Raw genomic sequence first — 19,312 nt, forward strand, 5'->3', positions numbered from 1 at the left:
TATATTGGGACAATAATTGAAACTCCCCAATCTGGAGGGATGAGGGCTGACTGGTCAATGCGGGTAAAGAGGCCTGCAAGTATTTGGGCCCACCAATCTATATTGTACTTAATAATCTCTGGGTTATCATATCACTTCCAGGGGCTTTACCAGGTCTTAGTTGGTTTATTAGCTTTCTAACTTCTTTAGCCATTACCGGAGGCCATTCTGGAAGGCTTTGTAAGTGGGACTTCGGGTAAGTATGACAGTCTGTTTTGGATGGAAAAAATGCACAGAAATGAGATTCCCAGAGGCAAGGGGAGATGTAGCAGCCTAACTTTGGGGGCTGTATATGGAGGTCAGCCTTAATTAGGTGCTAAAAGGTCCTTTGATTTGGAAGCTTGGATCAACTGAGGGCAGCCAAAGAAATTATAAAACACTGGGCTAGTCCTGGCATGGTATCCTCAGAATGAATGTTGAAATCCCACAGAACGATTGGTCTAGGTGTTTCCAGTACCATGCCCAAGAGCACCTCTGCCAACTCAGACAAAGTGAGCACTAAAGAATTAGGTGGGATCCAATGAAGGCTTGATGACAGACTGCCCAACTAGGTGGAGTTTACTTTCAACCAGGTTTCAGTTAAACAAACCAGATCAATCTTCTCTTTCTCCATCAATCTAGACAGGACAGGAGGTTCAGTTTTGCCCTTCACCAATCTGGAATTGTACAATAATAAACAGGAGGTGGAAATAATAGGGACCCTTGTATCAGCATCTCTTGGGAGGCTATGGAGATTGGATAAGCAGCAAACACTCTTGTCTAGAGATGGCCATCTTTGAAAATTCCCAGTCCTGTATCTACCAGATCCCATCTGCACTGAAATAGCACATACATCAACCATCCTGACCCAGGTACAAATTGCTATCAGAACCACTAAGAAATCCCCCAAACTTGGCTTGGCGTTATATCGGAATCTACTCTAGGTTCAATAATAACAATACCAGTTTACCTGGGACGGAAATGAGATTTCATTACACTAGGCATAGGTTAACATTCTTTGTAGATTCCCTTTTAGAGATAATTCCTTTCTCAAAGATGCTACTTTGTATAACTGACTAACTGTAGTAAGAAATCAATACATTCTGTCATTGGTAGTAGAACTGTGATAATCTCATTTACAGCCTATTCCTGAAACAACAGCGTGCGAAGTTGGCGGGGAAGAGGCACAGCAGCACCTCCTCCTAAGCCGATTCGCGCACGCCATAGAACAACAACAACAAAAAAGCCATTTTGTGGCTTTTTTTGTTTTACCGGAGCTAAAAGCCCCATTGAAAACAGTGAGGCTGCGCCTGCTCAAAAGCAAGCGCAGCACCGCTGTTCCCAGCGCCGGTGTATCCGGCCGAACCGGAATAGGAAGCCGCCTAGCTGGCGGCTCCTCCTCCTGCCCCCAGCCTGGCCCCCTGCGCTGGCATAGCCTCTCTATGCCATGGCCGGAGCCATGGAGAGGCTGCGCTGGCAGAGGGGGGAGGCGCGGTCCCGCGGTGCTCTGCCGCCGACGGGCCTGGCCTCGCCACCAGCGTAAGTGCATGTAATCACGCGATTACATGCTCTTATGCTGGCAGCGAGGTCACGCCGCCTCCTATGGACTTTCAGCCCATTGTTTAGGAATGGGCTGTAAGGCTACAACTTGGAACCCCATTAGCAACCACTAAATGTTCTACCACCTTCAAATGAGATTCACAGTGCATTCCTAAGGAGAGTTACTCCAGTCTAAGCTCATTCATTTCAATGGGCTTAGACTGGAGTAACTCTCCTTAGGAATGCATTGTTAAGCAGCATGGGTTTGGTGCTGTCTTCAAATTACTGCTTGAAATGTCATCTTTTCAAAATAGGTTGCATTTAGGCCTTGTTAATGTTGCATTTGTACTCATTTTGCCTAATTTTTGTGTGATACTTTGGCTCCCAAGTGAATGGGAACATATTTTATTACAATTCTTCTATTGATAGTTACATAATTCCCTCTATATTTTCTTTCAACTGCTAATTTTCTTATAAAACTCTTTTTTATATTTAGGCCTAAATTATCCCCAATGCCCTTTTATGTACATGACTTATTCTTAATTAGCAATTACAGAGTCTTAGATTAATCTCACTGGCTTGGATAATGACTCTTGCTTTTTTTGCATTGTAAGTAGAGAAAATCTCCTGCTTCCTTTGAATATTCTTTACATTACTCACTGGCCTCTAATTATGATTCTGTTCAGTCATCTTGAATACAGACTAAACGTACCCAGTTGACTTATAATTTTTTTGCCTAAACTGTACTTTATTGTTCCTCAAATCAACAATTTGAAAGAGGAGAAATATAGTTTACTCCATACTATTCTCTGTAAGGTTCAATATGGTTGTTAAGAGAGCTGAACCTTTGGGTTGATTGTAATGGTTGCTAGGTCCCATTGGCCAATCTGGACACCACCACAATTTTTAGTTATTATTTCTCTGAACACATCGATTCTAGCATAGTTTTATTATGTATATTTTAGCATAGTTTTATTATATTTATTATCAATCCAGAATTTTATTAACCTTAGATTTCTTTTACTATGTATTCTTTTACTATGTGGTATCCTTGACATGTTTGTAATGGCCTATGGCTAAATACAAATAAAACCATTCATTCATTCCATACTATTCTCTGAGAACATTTAAAAAATACACAGAGGGTTACAACAACTACTTCGTTCAAGTTGTTTCAACTTGTATCTAATGGCCTGCTCAAGTTGGACCAGGCCTGCACATAGGGTTGCCAACCTCCAGGTGGTGGCTGGAGATCTCCTGGGATTGCAACTGATCTCCAGGCGACAGAGATCATTTCATCTGGAGAAAATGGCTGCTTTGGAAGGTGGACTCTATGACATTATACCCCTCTGAAGTCCCTCCCCTTCCCAAACCCTGCCCTCCTCAGGCTACACCCCCAAAATCTCCAGGTACTCCCCAACCTAAAGCTGGCAGCCCTACCTGCACACCAAGGCTGCAATCCGAATAACACTTGTCCTGGGTGTAAGCCAGGAATGGGAATAATTTCTTAGTACACGTTTAGGATTGCTCCTTCTGATTACCTACCCATCTGAATGCTTTTGTAATCATCAGGATATAATTTATTAATAAATAGCCAGTCATACACAACAACCTACCAAGAGCCAAATAAACCACATGGTTCTTCTGCAACTAAAAACACAAGTGGGGTTGTCAAGCACCTGGCAAGCTACAGTATATTACTGTCAGGATGTGTTTGGCTTTGTGGTTTCACAGGCTGCCTAGGCCTCTATGAAAATAATCTGGAATATGCAGTGTGCCTCTCCTCTACACTGGGAGGAGGAGACTCAATACAGCAGAAACCTCCTCCAGTGCTATTACTGTACATCATGCTCTTTGTCCCCTACAAGAACACATCCCCATCTATGGTTTAGCCTAAAACATAATACAACCTCAAAACCTAGTATATCAATGAAACACATTGAATGTGATATTTAAAACTAAAGATTTTACAAGGTATGGTGTGGTGCAGTGATTACAGTATTGGACTATGATCCTGGAGACCCAGGTTTAAATCCCCGCTCTGCCATGCATGGATGACTCAAGGCCAGTCTTTCCTCTCAGCATCACAGGGTTGGTTTGAAGATAAAATGGAGAAAAGAGAATCATGTGTACCATGTAGAATTATCTGGAGGAACTGTAGGGGATATGCACTAGATAGATGATAGGTGGGTCAAACTGGGTTTTAAGAACTTTCTGGGAAAAGAATATTCCACATTTTAAGGCCTGCACGAAGAACAACATCAACTAATTAAATATTTATATTTAATTCATTTATACCCTGCATTTCTTCCCTATGTTTACCCAAAGCCTCTTACAGCATTCTGCTCTCCTCCGTTTTATCCTCACACCAACCCTGTGAGGTGGGTTAGGCTGAGAGTGTGACTGGCCCAAGGTCTCCCAGGGAGCTTCCATGGCATGAGTGGGGATTTGAACCTGGATCTTCCAGAGACTAGCCAGATACTCAACCACTACATCACACTGGCGTGAAGACAATTTGAATTTGAGTGGGTTCTCTGAGTTCATCTTAAGGATCATTACAATGTGAAAAAAGGAAACCATGTGTCTTCAAGCCAATTAAGTGTTCTGTAGGTGATACCATGGAATTATGGACTGAGCCTAGGCCACAGGAAAGCAGCGCAGATAACAGATCTCTAGTAAACTGGGCAAATTGCCTTTCTAGAAATAGAACAAAATGTAACAATACTTATTCAAGCTTCTCCAAACTGATAGCAGTCTATTTGCCTTCTCATGAACACTGCTTCTTACTGAAAATGCTGAAAGTGAAGAATTTTATGCCAGGTTTGCAAAACCAATGAACAGAATGACCCATCTACCTTTCATACTGCCTTCATTAATTGCAACAATTTTTTGTTTTTAGTGATTCAAATCAAACCGAATCACAATCCAAACCAAAACCAGCTAGACTAGTGGATTCTAACAGGAACAATAGCCTCACAGTGTTATGCCTGCGGGCATTTGATTTGTACCTGTGTTTGCAGTAGATGAGAAAGCGAGAGAAATGAGATACTGGCCCGTGAGCATCCAGCACACAGTCATATCAGATTCCTACATAAAGTCAAGCTGTACTACGAATATTACATTTCCTTTATTCAGTAAACTCATTATAGAGTCAAAGAAAATAGATTAAGTTGGCTTGGCATGGCTTGTTGGAGACAAGTCCACATCTCCAGCTGCCATTCACCTTAATTTTCCTCTAGGAAATTGTAACAACCGCTGCTTTCACAATTTTGGCAACAATTTGCCAATTTGGATCCACATCCCTATACTTGGCAACTTCCCCAAACAGCTACAAGAGCTCCTGTTCTTCTGTTTTGAAATCTCTTTGGATGTCATTAATCTTTTACAAAGCTTTCAATTAGGAATGCCACAGTGAGCTACCAAGTTTGATTCTGGATAGAAATACTGCTATTCTGTTGGTGTGGACAATAATTCTGAACGTTCCTTATCAAATTTCTATCCGATTTACATTCTATTAGGGCGGGGGGGGGGGAACCCTTGCAACTAGATGAGCAAATTCTTGTGCTGACTGGGAGAGGAGGAAAACTGAGGCTTGAACGTGCACAGAATGCAAACAGCTGTTAGCTCTTCATTACCACTGATGGGGGTTGCATCACATTATGATGAACATCTCTATCTACAACTACCACAGCTAGTCAACACACATGTGCCAGCCCTCTGCTACAATGTGCTTCAATTTGCACAGCTGCTTTCAGAACCTAAATGAAAAAAGATACCCAAAGATACTCTGGAAGGCTTAGTGAACATCTGAGATCACAGAGAACCAAAACACAAAACTACATGGAAGTAAAAGAACAGGTTACACATACCCCACACTTGCAGCCTTTAACTCTGCTTCCTTGGTTACTTCAGGTATACCTTCCCAGCTTCAGAGGTGAATGGCTTATTGGATTTGAGTGCAGCAAAGCTGCAAACGCTGTATATGGCATTGCTTCCAGAAGGATCAGCCAAAGTTAAGCATATGTTTAACTCTCTCATGGAAGTCAAGGTATTTAACCTTAGCTGGATTATTCCCCCTCGTGAATTATTTCAACAATACATGTTATCATTATTTAGGAAAGAATGAAGCAAAGTAGAAATTAAGTGGTTGCAGCCTCCTTATCGAGGCTCTTTCACTCCGTTAACAGCAACCATGCATGGTTCTTTGTTCATCCTCTTTCATGGTTTCATGCATTTAAGTCTTTCTATACTAAAGTTTTGGATGTTGGACCATGCCTTACATTGCACTGTTAGAATACCATTACATTGTTCCAAGGTTTGTTCCCCCCCACCCCCCAATAATTTCAGATCACAAAAATGCACCCAACACTAAGCAGCATACAGATTAACAGTGCAATCCTAAGGGGGGGGGGTGAAATGGCTTTGAAGACGGCATGACCCCAGTACCAGTATAGATGCCACTTGTGCCATCCAAATGGACATTTACGCCAGAGCGTGGTGCATCAGTGCCATGAAGGGGTGCCTGCACAGCCACCATGGCAGTGTATCTCCGGTGGAGGGGCTTGCGCTGGCACCAAAGGGGCCGTTCTTGGGGGCAGAGCTGACATTAGTCCCTTCTGTCCCAGGGACACCCCCTTTTGCGGGAGCGAACTCTACGCCAGCAAAAATGGTGGCGCAGGCTTCAGAGATTTTTCCTGTGCGGTATTGCTGGCCGCGGCAACTTTAACTTACTTATAATAAATATAGAGTTAACAACTATGTCATTCCAGTCCCCCACAAGGAGATACAGATTGCTACCAATTTGGTTTCAGGCTACCCCAATCTTGTCAGATCTCAAATGCTAAGCAGGGTCAGCCCTAGTTAGTACTTGGATGGGAGACCACCAAGTAAGTCCAGGGATGCTACACAAAGGCAGGCAATGGGAAACCACCACTGAATGTCTTTTGCCTTGAAAAACCTATGGGGTTGCTATAAGACAGCTGTGGCTTGATGGCATTTTCAACCAATAACAACTTGCTTTCAGTTTGATCCACATAGAGATTGCCCAGGGGTCAGAAAACATTATACAACATAAAATGAACAATGTAAGAGCTACACATCTTACTGCTATGATTCCCAGGTGTCCCATCTCCCTACCACAATAGTTTTCTAAGTGAACATAAGAATAAAAAGTAGAAATAAATGGGAAAGAGTGAACACTTGAACTGTTATCCATCGTAAGTGTTTGTATTCATTTAAGTGGGGAGAAGGGATTTCTACATATGCAGAAGAAAGCCTCCCAAACTGGTACATCAATGCTGGGCACCCCCATGTTGAATAAGCACACTACCCACAGCCATAAGGCTGATTCTAACATCCAATTGCCTGTTAACTGACTATATGGGAAGGGCATGAGGGTGAGCCTCAGGATTGGGGTGGGGCTGTGGCTCAGTGGTACAGCATCTGCGTGGCATACAGAAGGTCCCAGGTTCAATCCCCGGTATCTCCAGCTAAAGGGGCTAGGCAAGTAGGTGATGTGAAAGACCTCGACCTGAGACCCTGGAGAGCTGCTGCCGGTCTGAGTAGACAATACTGACTTTGATGGACCAAAGGTCTGATTCAGTATAAGGTAGCTTCATGTGACTGTGCATGCATGTAACTGTTGGCAGAAGTCAAATATGACTTAGGGATTCTTGCATAGCAAAATGCATTATTACTTTTTTAGCAACATGCATTTTTGACAGGTGGAAGGCTTGCCGGAATAGGATAAGTCCCAGGTCACACACAACTTCCTATGCATAATGCAGGTCCAAATAATCCCAGTAGCCTGTTACCGGTTGAGTGTGTAAATGTGCACACAAACACAAAGATGTTACCTAGTCATTGCCATTTACCGTTACCAGTTTCTGAACAGTTCAAAGTTCACAGCTTCAAAAGAGGGGAAAAAACACTTGTTTTTTCAGTCAGTGTAAATACTGACATGATGCAGAGGCCGTGCCTACAGTTCTGAGGGTGACTTAGGAATCGGAAATGACAGGGGAAAGACTAGAAGATTTCCATGCCCGCAAAGGAAATCAATGCTAGACAGTACTTAATGAATACGAAGGAAATCTGGATTTGAAAAGCTATGGGAAACATGTCATTGTGTGTTTGTCTTATTGGTGTCTTGTGACTAAACTATCCATCAGTCTGGCGAAAGCATTTTTTTAAAAGTCATGTGACAACTTTGGAAACAAGCTGGACCATAATGCTGCAGGAATAAATGACAAAGGAACACATTTTGCACAAGATGCCCCTATTCCTGCACTGAAGCGATTATACAATTGTACAGAATGTTAAAGTACATTTTAGAACTAGGTCCACTGTATATCATGGAAATCCATTGGTTAAAGTAATTTTAAAAGCACTAGAGGGTGTTTCAGAAATAAACCACAAACACTTTATTACGGCCTTGCCAGAAAAATACATATGGTTAGTTCAACATTTCAGAAATAAAGAATACAATGTTTGCCAAAGCTGTACACAGGTATCAAAAATTCTGTCACTACAGGCTTGTATGAAACCACAGGCTTGGGCTTTATGCATACACTTACACACACACTTTTGTGCGTGTCTGTATGTGTGTATGAATAAAACCCAACCCTCTAGTTTCACAAAGCAACATATGTTTTAAGATACATCTATATGCGCCCTCCCGCCCAGCTTGTCAGGAGCTTCGGGCTGGATTGTCATCAGTATGCTGATAACACCCAGCTTTACCTGTTGATGGACGACCACCCGGACTCCAAGCTAGGTGCTTGGATGCCGTGACTGAATGGTTCAGAAAAAGCCGGTTGAAACCAAATTCATCGAAGCTGGAGGTCCTCTGGCTCAGCCGGGGCAGCTCTGGGGTGGGGTGCTGGCTCCCGGCTCTTGACAGTGTGCAACTAACATCTGCACCTGCTGTCAAGAGTCTGGGTGAGATCCTTGTTGCCTCCTTATCAATGGAAGCTTAGGTCACAGACGTGGCCAAGGTGGCCTTTTACCATCTCCCCTGGGTCAGGCAGCTACTGCCTTACTTCTCCCACCCCGACCTAGTCACAGTGATCCATGCAATGGTCACATCTAGGCTGGATTACTGCAACTTGCTCTACGTAGCTCTGGAAACACCAGCTGGTGCAGAATGCTGCAGTGAGGCTCCTCACAGGGTCCTTGCTGTGAGAACATATAACACCAGTGCTGAAACAGCTGCACTGGCTCCAGCTGGAGTATCGGATCAGGTTCAAGGTGCTGGTTTTGACCTTTAAAGCTTTACATGGTCTGGTACCATCGTAGCTACGGGACCGCCTCTCCTGGCATAACCCCCAGAGAGCCTTACGCTCTATGAATAACAATTTACTGATGGTCTCTGGCCCGAAGAATGTGCGGCTGTCCTTGATGAGGGCCAGGGCTTCCTGGCTTGAATAGAGGCTATTCCTGTCCACGGGAGGGGGTGGATCACCAGTCTTAGATCCTTCTGAGCAAGAGATCTGCCAGGACCAACAAAGGGCCAGACCAAATGATTTCGCGGGCCTTAAACAGCCCCCGGGCCTGATGTTCCCCACCCCTGCTTTATAGAGTCAATCCATCTCTTGTTGGGTCTTCCTCTTTTCCTGCTCCCTTCTTTTCCTAGCATGATTGTCTTTTCCAGTGACTCTTGTCTTCTCATAGTGTGACCAAAGTACGATAGCCTCTGTTTAGTCATTTTCACTTCTAGGGTCAGTTCAGGCTTGATTTGATCTATAACCCATTGATTTGTTTGTTTGTTTTTGGCAGTCCACATTATCCGTAACACTCTCCTCCAACCCAGCATTTCAGAGGAATCTATTTTCTTCCTATTGGCTTTCTTCTTTCTTGTGTAGAAGGGCATCTACACAGAATATATTGTACCCTTTCCAGTTGTCATCTGAACAAGCATATATGAGTAATGCTAAAGAAAGTTAACTGACGATATACGGGCAATCGGACCAATACTGAATTTCATGGACACTTCCAAAGGCTGAACTTGAAAGAAAATAAAGAGATGCAGAAGTCAAGCAAGTAAATTATTATCTGTTTGCCTATGGCAGACAAAAGTTTGTTTCCCGTCATCTCTTCAAAGCAGCTTTGACATGAAAATGGAATTTCAGCAGACTAGCAATGCATATTATTCTCTGTGTGAGAAAACTATTACTGCAACTGTATTTGCCTAAACGGCCTGGGGAAAGTATTCATGGCATGCATGCCCTATTATGTGACTCCTAAAGAATACTTGGTGAATAGGAACTATTCAGTGCTTCCTGAAAGCAATACATAAATCACAAAATGTCTTTTTAATTGGTCTTCTGATTTCTCATATATCGGAGCGCATAAGGTTTCTATGATCACTTCAGAACAGACCGAAGAAATGAGTGATGGGGCTGGTTTGTGAAGAAAAGTAGATATATATGTAAAATCTGAACCATCATATCAGTGGAGATAAAATACAAAGAAATTAATAATTCCTCAGAGCACAGAAGCAAGCATGCTGCTAGCAAAACTGGAACTCTTAAGGATGTTTCTTAAAGAACACTAAATCTTAAATTCTGTAAAAAAAAAATTCTAATTTAGGCTGGTTTGTAAGGCCTGGCCTGGCAAGCAATTATCCCAAGACAAAAGGTGAAGCTAAAACGTTGCCATGTGCTTGAGTAATACTGAATCACTGTCATTTACATCCTGGCTACTGCTAGTTGGATTCTACTGGGATGTACTGATGTACAACTGGTCTGGGGATGCCATGGGGACATGACATATCTTCAAGCTAGGGCAAATATCTTTGAAGATAAAAGAATGGAAGAATAAACAGAGCCTTGACTACTTACTGTGAGGGCTTCTTCTCTTCTGAGGTGAAGGGCACCTTGAGCTGTGGGTGGTTATACTGCTTACTATGGTCAAGTAAGCTATGTTGGACCCATAGTCTACAACCAGTAATCTCTCTAAATTTTCATATAATCCATTATTAACAGGTGCTCCCTTCACAAGCATATGAACGGTACAATTACACATTGCATTACTCATGGCTTGTCAAAATCAGCCTTCAGTACTTCTCTGGCCAGCAACAGAGTTTGAATAAGTGAAATGAGTACAGCAGTGCCTCAAAGTACATGCAGCCCTATAGTCCTGGCCCTCCTACCCAGTGCAGACATAACTAAACCTCTGGTTCTGTATGATTATGGAAGTGAGAAGTGACCTTTTTTTCCAAGCCACTTTCTAGACAATCATGTTACACATGCTGAGTTTCGTATTTAGAGCTGCTATAGGAATGAGATGGAAAGAGAGTAGAAGGACCCCTATAACACAGCCTCATCTTATTAAAACACCAGTAGGAATTCAAACCATTACTTTATCACTTCAGGCAATTAGTTCTCAATTCTGCATTGTTAAGCTGACTGGATGTCATCACCATCACCAAACCAAACTCAGCAGGGTGGGTCAAAATTACAAAGCAGGGGATTTGAAGAGGTCATGTTTGCATCCAGGAAGTGACACAAAGTGTCACATTACGTTATTGAATTTGCAGTGGTCAAGTTCACACCTGTTGGAAACGAAAGGCTTTAATATTTAGTGTGAGCAAGGAAAAGCTGGAGTATACTGCAGTTGGATTTATAATACATCATGTCTGACAGATTCTCTGTAGTCTCAACATAGGTAATAACTTATATTTCACTCAATATGCATTATTTTTTTAAAAAAAGCACAATTCTTTGAATGTTTATTTAGAAGCAACTCTGTCGCTATTTTCAGTGATGCTTGCTCCCAAGCAGTCTTAGGGCCAAACTAGACGTTATGGTGTCCAGAGGTCCAACCTGTGGATGCCACTGCCATTTTAGAACTGAACTTGGACCATTTAAAAATGTCACAAGGGTCTGATTCTGATTGGAACTTTAGAGCGGCGGGACCAGGAGCTCTGGTTTCTTCCCTGCTTTTTCAAGCACCAAAACAGGGGCAGTTCCGGCAACTGAAAAGGCACTGAGGGTCTGATCAGGCCCTTATAGCATTTTTAAATGGCCTGAGTTCAGCACTAAAATTGGCGGCAGAATCCATGGGACAGTCCTATAGCTGCCATAATGTCAAGTTTAGCCCTTAGGCTGCAATCATATGACCACTTACGTGGGAGTAAGCTCTACTGACCACAATGTGTATTACTTATAAGTATAGATAGGGTTTTATTTACCATAGAAGCAGCTGCAGATATTTATAAGCGAGACTATGTTCACTGAAGTGCTTTCTGAAGTTTGCACAAAAAAAGAAAAGTTTAAAGCACCATTACAAAAATCTTCAATAACTGTTTGCAGATGGACTATTAACCAATAATGTGTTTTACTGCTTCCCCTGGCCTAAAATAGTAAGTGAAATAATAAAAGCCAAAGTTAGTGCTGTAACATCTGATCATTAGCCTGGATCTTATTCAGTGTCTGTTCACTCAACAAGCACATGGTGCATTACGGCTGTACAGAAAACGGAGAGATGTAATCAATTTATATCCTCTGTACAACTTCATGTTCTCACTGGAATGACACTATAAATCACCCAGACGGTTTCTGATTCTTCTTTGGCAGTACTGTTCATATCACTCGACAGCAGGGTTGAAACAACACACAAAACAAAAACCCAGACAAGAATGGCTACACAAGACCTGACTGCTGAGTCCAAGAGTTGGTTTTCATTGTTCCGTTCTTTATAGGAAAACACAAACACAGGGAAGGAAGTCCTTGACCCACCCACCCTACTGAGGGTGAGATTAGGAAGTTAAAATACCCAATGAAGACAATGAACCATTTCATACAAAACAGAAAGAAATGGCAAAGGTAGGGGAAAAAAAGTTTTCTACACTCTATTCAGTGGGGATAGAAAGTACAGCTGACACATTTGCAAATAAAATGCGGAGAAAATAAGGCCGCACCAGTAGGCAGGAAGGACAAAAAGAACAAGGTGCAAGGTAAGAGAGTTTATTTATCCCTTCTTGCTGGAAAGCAAAAGTTCTACCAGGATGACACACATCTCAACTTCGTACCTTGCTGATGACAGGTATTGCAGGCATTTAAACTAGAGTCTTAAAATTATTTCCCTTAGGCCTCATACCTTATATTATATACAGACAAAATCTACTATTGTAATGTAAGTATGGTAATTAGAGTGTTTTAGCCCTTTAAAAGTACATTCTGAGAATGCAACGCATGTCATATCCATGGTAGCAGAACAGTGTAGAGTGTGTATGTGTGTAGTGCCATCAAGTCACTTCCATCAAGTCACTTCCCACGTATAGTGACCCTATAAATTAATGACCTTCAAAATGTCCTATCTTTGACCGCCTTGCTCAGGTCTTGCAAACTGAAGGCCATGGCTTCCTTTATTGAGTCAATCCATCTCATGTTGAGTCATTCTCTTTTCCTGCTGCCTTCAGCTTCTAGCATTATTGTATTTTCCAGTGATTTGTCTTTTTATCAGTTCACGGTATCCATAAAACTCTCCTCCAGGACATGGTTGCCAACCTTCAGGTGTTGGCTGGAGATCTCCTGGAAATATGACAGAGATCAGTTCCCCTGGAGGAAACAGCAGCTTTGGAAGGTGGAATTATATCCCCCTTGAGCTCCATTCGCTCCCCAAATTCTGCCTTTCCCCAAATTCTGCCTTCCAAATCTCCACAAATTTCACAAGCCAGGGCTGACAACCTTACTCCAGTGTGATGATATTTCGAATGAATCAACTTTCTTCCTGTCAGCTTTCTGCAGCTTTCACACCCAGACATAGTAATGAGGAATACCACAGTATGAAGTATCTTGTTCTTGAGCAATACCCTTAAGGATTCTTCATGGCCGCCCTTCCCAGTCTCAATCTCCTCCTGATTTTTGGTTGAAGTCTCCCTTTTGGTTGATGATTGAGCCAACAAATAGAAAATCTTTAATAATTTCAAATTTTTCATTGTCAACCTTTGTCTTATGCATGGGGATTTCACCTGGGCTGAGCTGAGAGGAGATGAAAGAATTGGGTTAACAGAGGAACGAGAAGTCCCAGGATTTATAAGGGCTGGCAGCGAGGTCATTTCTAATGGGTGGAAAACTCATGCATAACTCCAGGGAACAACCAAGACAGACTGGGAGCAAACATGAATGAAAGTACCCAAGCATAAACAACCACAGACAAACAGAAACACAGGAGGGAGAGTAGCATGGTACAGCCCGATCTCATCAGATCTCAGAAGCTAAGCAGGGTCAGTACTTGAAAGGGAGACCTTCAAGGAAGACTCTGCAGAGGAAAGCAATGGCAAACCACCTCTGCTTTTCACTTGCTTTGAAAGCCCATTACTGGGGTCACCATAAGTTGGCTGCGACTTGATGGCACTTTACACATACACACACATGTAGAAATAGACAATGACAACATCAGTTTTGAACTGATGTGTAAAGGTTCTACAGTGCCAAGAATAATGATGTAACACATATTATAATAGGGTAAGAAAACTTACCCGCCAAGAACAGCATAAATTCAGACAATGTGAGATTGTTTCACATTTTACATCTAAATTGTCAGGCATAAGATCGTAATCATTATGTCATTTTATGTAATTGGTAGATTTACATTTTTTAAAGGGCTATTGCAATTGATTTGAAATCTCAGCTAAAGATTTACTGACTTAGTAGAAGCTGGAACAATCAATCAATAAAAGAAAGGATAAAATCAATCAATAAAAGAAAGAATTTTAAAAAGCCGACTTTGACTTCAAGATTCATACCCTGGACCTATACATTCAAAGTGATAGTTTGTATGATAGGCTAACATTTTCTCACAATAAGCAATGAAAAGTCAGCTTTGTGCTGTCATTAACTAAACAACAAAGGCCAATTGACTGATTTTCATATGCTGTCATGTTTCATTGCTATTAACATGGAATCATTGGATTCTGATGGTGAAGGGAGGGGTCAATGTGCCCTAGGCCTCTATATCTAACTGTGTGTAATGGCTATGTAAAAATAAATACATCTTCAAAATGAAAATATACAAGGTCTGCAAAAATAAATGGGTTTGCATCTTTCTCTTTTCTTTTTACATTAGGTGTAGGGTACAGAAGGCTTCAGCTCCTGGGGCAGGTGGGAGGCGTTCCAAATGTCGATTTATTTCGGCTGCATAAATAAGTATGTACATCCAACCCTAACTAGGCTCACCTCTTGCTATCCTTTTCCTGCATATTAATTATCTGCTGGATTTAAATAGCTTTATAAATTCTCTGGGCTTTATAAATTTCCCAGCAAGATAAGAAGTGTCGTAGATAAGTGCTGCAAATATCATTTTTAAAAAAGAATAAAGACTACTGAAATTCCTGGAGGAAATGATTAGATTCTTGATTTCAAAAGCAGTTATATACATTGTTGACAAATAAAGCTGTAGTAAACTAATCACTCAAAGATTGAAATGCTAATAACAATATCCCCTAGATCAACTAGACTGAAGTAAATTTATTCTGCAGTTGAAACAGCCGAAGACTTTTCGCTTTCTCAACTTCGAGGTACGGATGTGCATTTTTTTTTTTTTTTAAATGTATTAAATTTGAATCCAGATTTCAGGTAGGGCAGTTTTTGTTATCCCAAGTTTTAAGGAGTGCTGTTACCAGTTCAGGATTTTTTCCAGGAATTTTTTTGGGGGCAGGGGGAGTTATTTTTGTAGCTCCTTCCCATTTCCCTCCTCCCAGGGGCAGCAGGAACAGAAAAGTAGGGAGGGAAAGACAGGCAGCTGGCCCAGAACTTACAATTCTGGTGGAGCTTCTTCCTGCCACCAGCATCACAGGAAGCACAGCCTACCCTACAGCTGGAAATTGGTAGGTGGGCAGGCTCTTGGACTACCACAAGGCTTGGGTGGTCCAGCACCTATTGACTACCCCTGCTACCAAATGGTGTTTTCACTTTTGTTTTAATCAGTAATCAATATGTGTATTAGATTCTCTGAATTTTGTTTCAAATGCACACCTCTACTGGAGGATAAAATTTACAGTTGTTCATAGGAAACATGGGAAGATTCCAGGGTTTTAGCACACCATCAACTGGGAAGAAGCATGCTCTCCCACAGGGAGAACCTACCAATGGGGACCTGTACAGTGCATAGTTTCCCATCAGGAGCCTGCTCTCGCAGCCTGAGACTACAAACACAAAAGAGAGTCAGGTAGGCCATAATACATGGCTGTTCAGCAGCATTCAGATTGGGGTAGTAACTGAAGGTTGCATCTCACATTACACGTTCATACTTGTTTCTGTTGTATGAGAAAGTCCACACTAGAATATTTACTTATTTGTTTACCTAATACATCTACCTGAAAGAGGAAGCAGAGGTCAGTTTCCAAATGCTAAGAGAAAAAGACAGTGGAAAGCCTGTTGTGAAAACTAATATATGGGAATCTTCATAAAGAAGTGTAAACCTGCACATATGGAATTTGCAATATGGGAAGTTGTCCTAGCACACGAATATCAACTAGCACAAAAATGCAAACATGTTAATTCACAATAGTTTAATTTATTTATCAATCAAGAACACAAGTTGGATTCTGCAATACTGAATTCCCCTTGTTGTTGTTCTTCCTTTATGATGCTACAACTGTTAATTTAGGCTGCAGTTCAAAATCCAATTAGACTGCTTCCAGTCCATTGACTTCTGTTGAGTTTAACTATGGATATATTGCACCATCAGTCTATTACTTGGAATTAAGTCTCACATTGTTCAATAGAACTTACTTTTAAGCAAGCAAGCATACCATTGCAGCCCTAGTGTTCTTGTTTGTAAATATACTTTCTTGAGTATTATGAAGAATTTGCATCTCACCTTAAAAACTGCTGTTGCAACCTGCGCAACTGAGCTCTGTTGCGCTCAGACTCCCGTGTTACCTCTCGTAATTTTTTTTCACTTTCAAGTCTCAAATGCTGCTCTTCCTCCAACTCATGTGTCAGCTTCTCAAGCTTAAACAAACAAACAAAAAACCAAAATAAAATATCACTCCATTTGAAATAATTGTATGTGTGAAACCTTTAAGGGTGATGTGGATTTTTTGTTAAAAGATAGAATAGTTCTTATTTTATTAATCAAAATACAAATGCAAAGGAAAAAAGCAAATTAGATCAGCCAACTATTTGAGTAATGTATTCCATAACATAGAACTTTAAAAATATTATTAGCATAAGTTAACCGCATGATTAACATAAAAGAGATTTGATTGAAGGAAATGAAAACTCCCAGACATTTTCATTGTTAATTAATAAGCATCATTAGTCATCACTAAATAAAGAAGTTCCAAATGCAATATGTGATATAAACATTACAAGAGGGCTAATGATAAATACTTCTAATATATATGTATAGTCTTTAAACCATGATCCCAGCAATGATCCCACTTGCTTCCTCCTTTTAACACCTCTCCCTCAAACAAAGAGCAATCCTGGTTATCCTCTACAGGAAGTGCTTCAGAAGAACCCAGGAGATATCACCTTTGGGTTGGCAAATTGTCCATTGAGATAGCTGCCCCCATCATAGGATGCCAGGCTTGGAAACTCCCAACATTTTGCAATTGCCCCAATGGCAGCCATTTTCCTGTGGTACACACTAACATTTCTTAAAACTCCAAAAGTGCCCACAGGCTCAACAACATTGAGAACCCCTGTCCTATAATGTAATTTTCACAAGAATACCTGGTGTGGGATCCAAAGAACGTTTTCAACTTTAGTTGAAATTCCACAGTGGAACAGAAATTTCCTGACAACCCACATCTACTACCTCAAGAACAGTGTTGGGGTGAATTAGGACTCTACAAAGGAAAAAGTATTGGTGAAAATTGCCCCTTTCCTGCTGCTGAAAATCTACCTTCGGACTCAATTCTTGCTCTTTCCATTTATGGACCTCAATATAAAAAGATTATCTATTTATCTAATTATGAAGTGTGCCCTCTGCCTGTGAATATTTAAATCTGCAGATAGGGGGGCATATTTCCCCCCACAGATTTTTCTGCAAACTCAGGGGACCCCCTGGGTCTGTAGAAAAATCCAAAATGTTTTTAAAAAACTAAATAAGGTGTTCTCTGAGCATACGCAGAGAATGCACCTACCATTAGCAGCCGCCTTCGACCCCTGCCAGCCCAGAGGGACTCTCCCACCACCGCCAGGATCGGGACTGGGGTGGCGGCCTCAGCGGTCTCAGCAATGAGGGGTGGCATTCCCCCCTATGAGTTTTGCAGTCTTCCCCTTGTTATATACAAAATATATAGGGGGAAAAAGAGAAATCAAAATTGCAGTTACTAGTAATATCAATGCATTTTCCAATTCCTGCTTCTTTTTTGCCTATCATATTACCGACCAAGAAGCAGACTGGGATAAAAAAAATGACAACTGGCAAAAAATACCACTGCATGCAGCAATATTCCCAATATTCCCATTGATCTCTGGATTATACATAATTGGATAGGAATAATGCAGGTCACTGAAGTAAAGTAATGAATGAAGCTTCTTCATGAAAATGTGATCAGGATGAATGTCAGTTCCTTAATCTGATGGGGCGTCTTCTGTAGCTGCCAGTATTACAAGGTAGTAAATATGCCTAGCCCAAGCATGAAGGGTTGTCAGCCTCCAAGTGGGGCCAGGAAATCCCCCCATATTACAACTGATCTCTAGATGACAGATATTAGCTGTCCTGGAGAAAACAGCTGCTTTGGAGGGTGGACTCTTTAGCTTTATACCCTACTGAGGTTCCTCCCCCTCCCCAAGCCTTTTCCGTCCCAGACCCCAGGCCCAAAGTTCCAGGAAATTCCCAACCCAGAGCTGGCAACCCTACTAACATATATTGTATATGTGGTGACTCTGCCTCTGTTTGTATAGAAATTCCATCTGACTAAGATTCAGAGAGGTGATCAGTCCTGACATTACCCTTTGGTAGACTTCATAAATACTATATATAGGCTCCTATCCTACGAGATCCGTGACAGGAGCAAAACTTATACAGTGGGACTTTCCTGCCACCCCTCCTGCCACAGTCAACTGACTCCCTCAAATGTTTGTTCCTAGCAGACCATTACGGATTACATGACCATTATGGATTGCAGACCATGGAATGTAAGTCAAACTTATTATGTTCAGTCAATGTTTTTATACTGACTAGGGTACTCTCATCTCATGGCTTCTGATTATTTTAAGGGTATCCGTCTCCCATTTTTGCCAGTCTACAACTAAATATAGCCAGTACAGACATGGGATTCTTCCATACCTTATTCCTTTTATTTATATTATTATTACTGTTATACTAATAAAGTAGTAATGATAGGGTGCCCCTGAACATACAAGCCCTCTGCAGCTGTGCCCTTAGCATCTCTTTATCAAGGAGCTCAGACATAAAGTGATCAGGAAAAGATTATAGCTTCAGAAAAATCACAGTAGGCATACCATTTATGTTTTTAAAAAACTTCTGTAAACACAGCATTGTGAGATTTGTAGCCTGTCAACTGTTTTGATGTATGTCTAGTGCTGACCTAAATTTTATGACATACCTGCAAAAATGTATCAGGAAATTATGCATATGGTTTCATTACAAAATAACAAAGCTTTCTTGGCCATTATTTGTACAAGTCTCAGAGCTATAAATCTTATTGGATAATAAATTTATAATAGTGGTAACCAAGAGACCAAAAATATTAGTATTACCAGGCTGAAAAGGGATCTTAAAGACAGTGATAAATAAGCAGATGACACACATGGAAGTTGTAAAGGATTAAATG

At 41.3% G+C, this 19,312-nt stretch overlaps 1 protein-coding gene across 1 annotated transcript in view; it reads right to left on the reverse strand.

Moving 5' to 3' along the window:
* Nucleotides 1-19,312, reverse strand: part of NCKAP5 (NCK associated protein 5) — a 649,908-nt gene that overhangs the window by 342,575 nt on the left and 288,021 nt on the right. The window contains exon 4 of the mRNA XM_056861323.1: nt 16,381-16,514. Within this exon, the coding sequence (XP_056717301.1) occupies nt 16,381-16,514 (134 nt within the window). The remainder of the gene's footprint in view (nt 1-16,380; nt 16,515-19,312) is intronic.

This window comes from Euleptes europaea, chromosome 15 (genome assembly GCF_029931775.1).
Source record: "Euleptes europaea isolate rEulEur1 chromosome 15, rEulEur1.hap1, whole genome shotgun sequence".
In the NCBI taxonomy this organism is placed as follows: Eukaryota; Metazoa; Chordata; class Lepidosauria; order Squamata; family Sphaerodactylidae; genus Euleptes; species Euleptes europaea.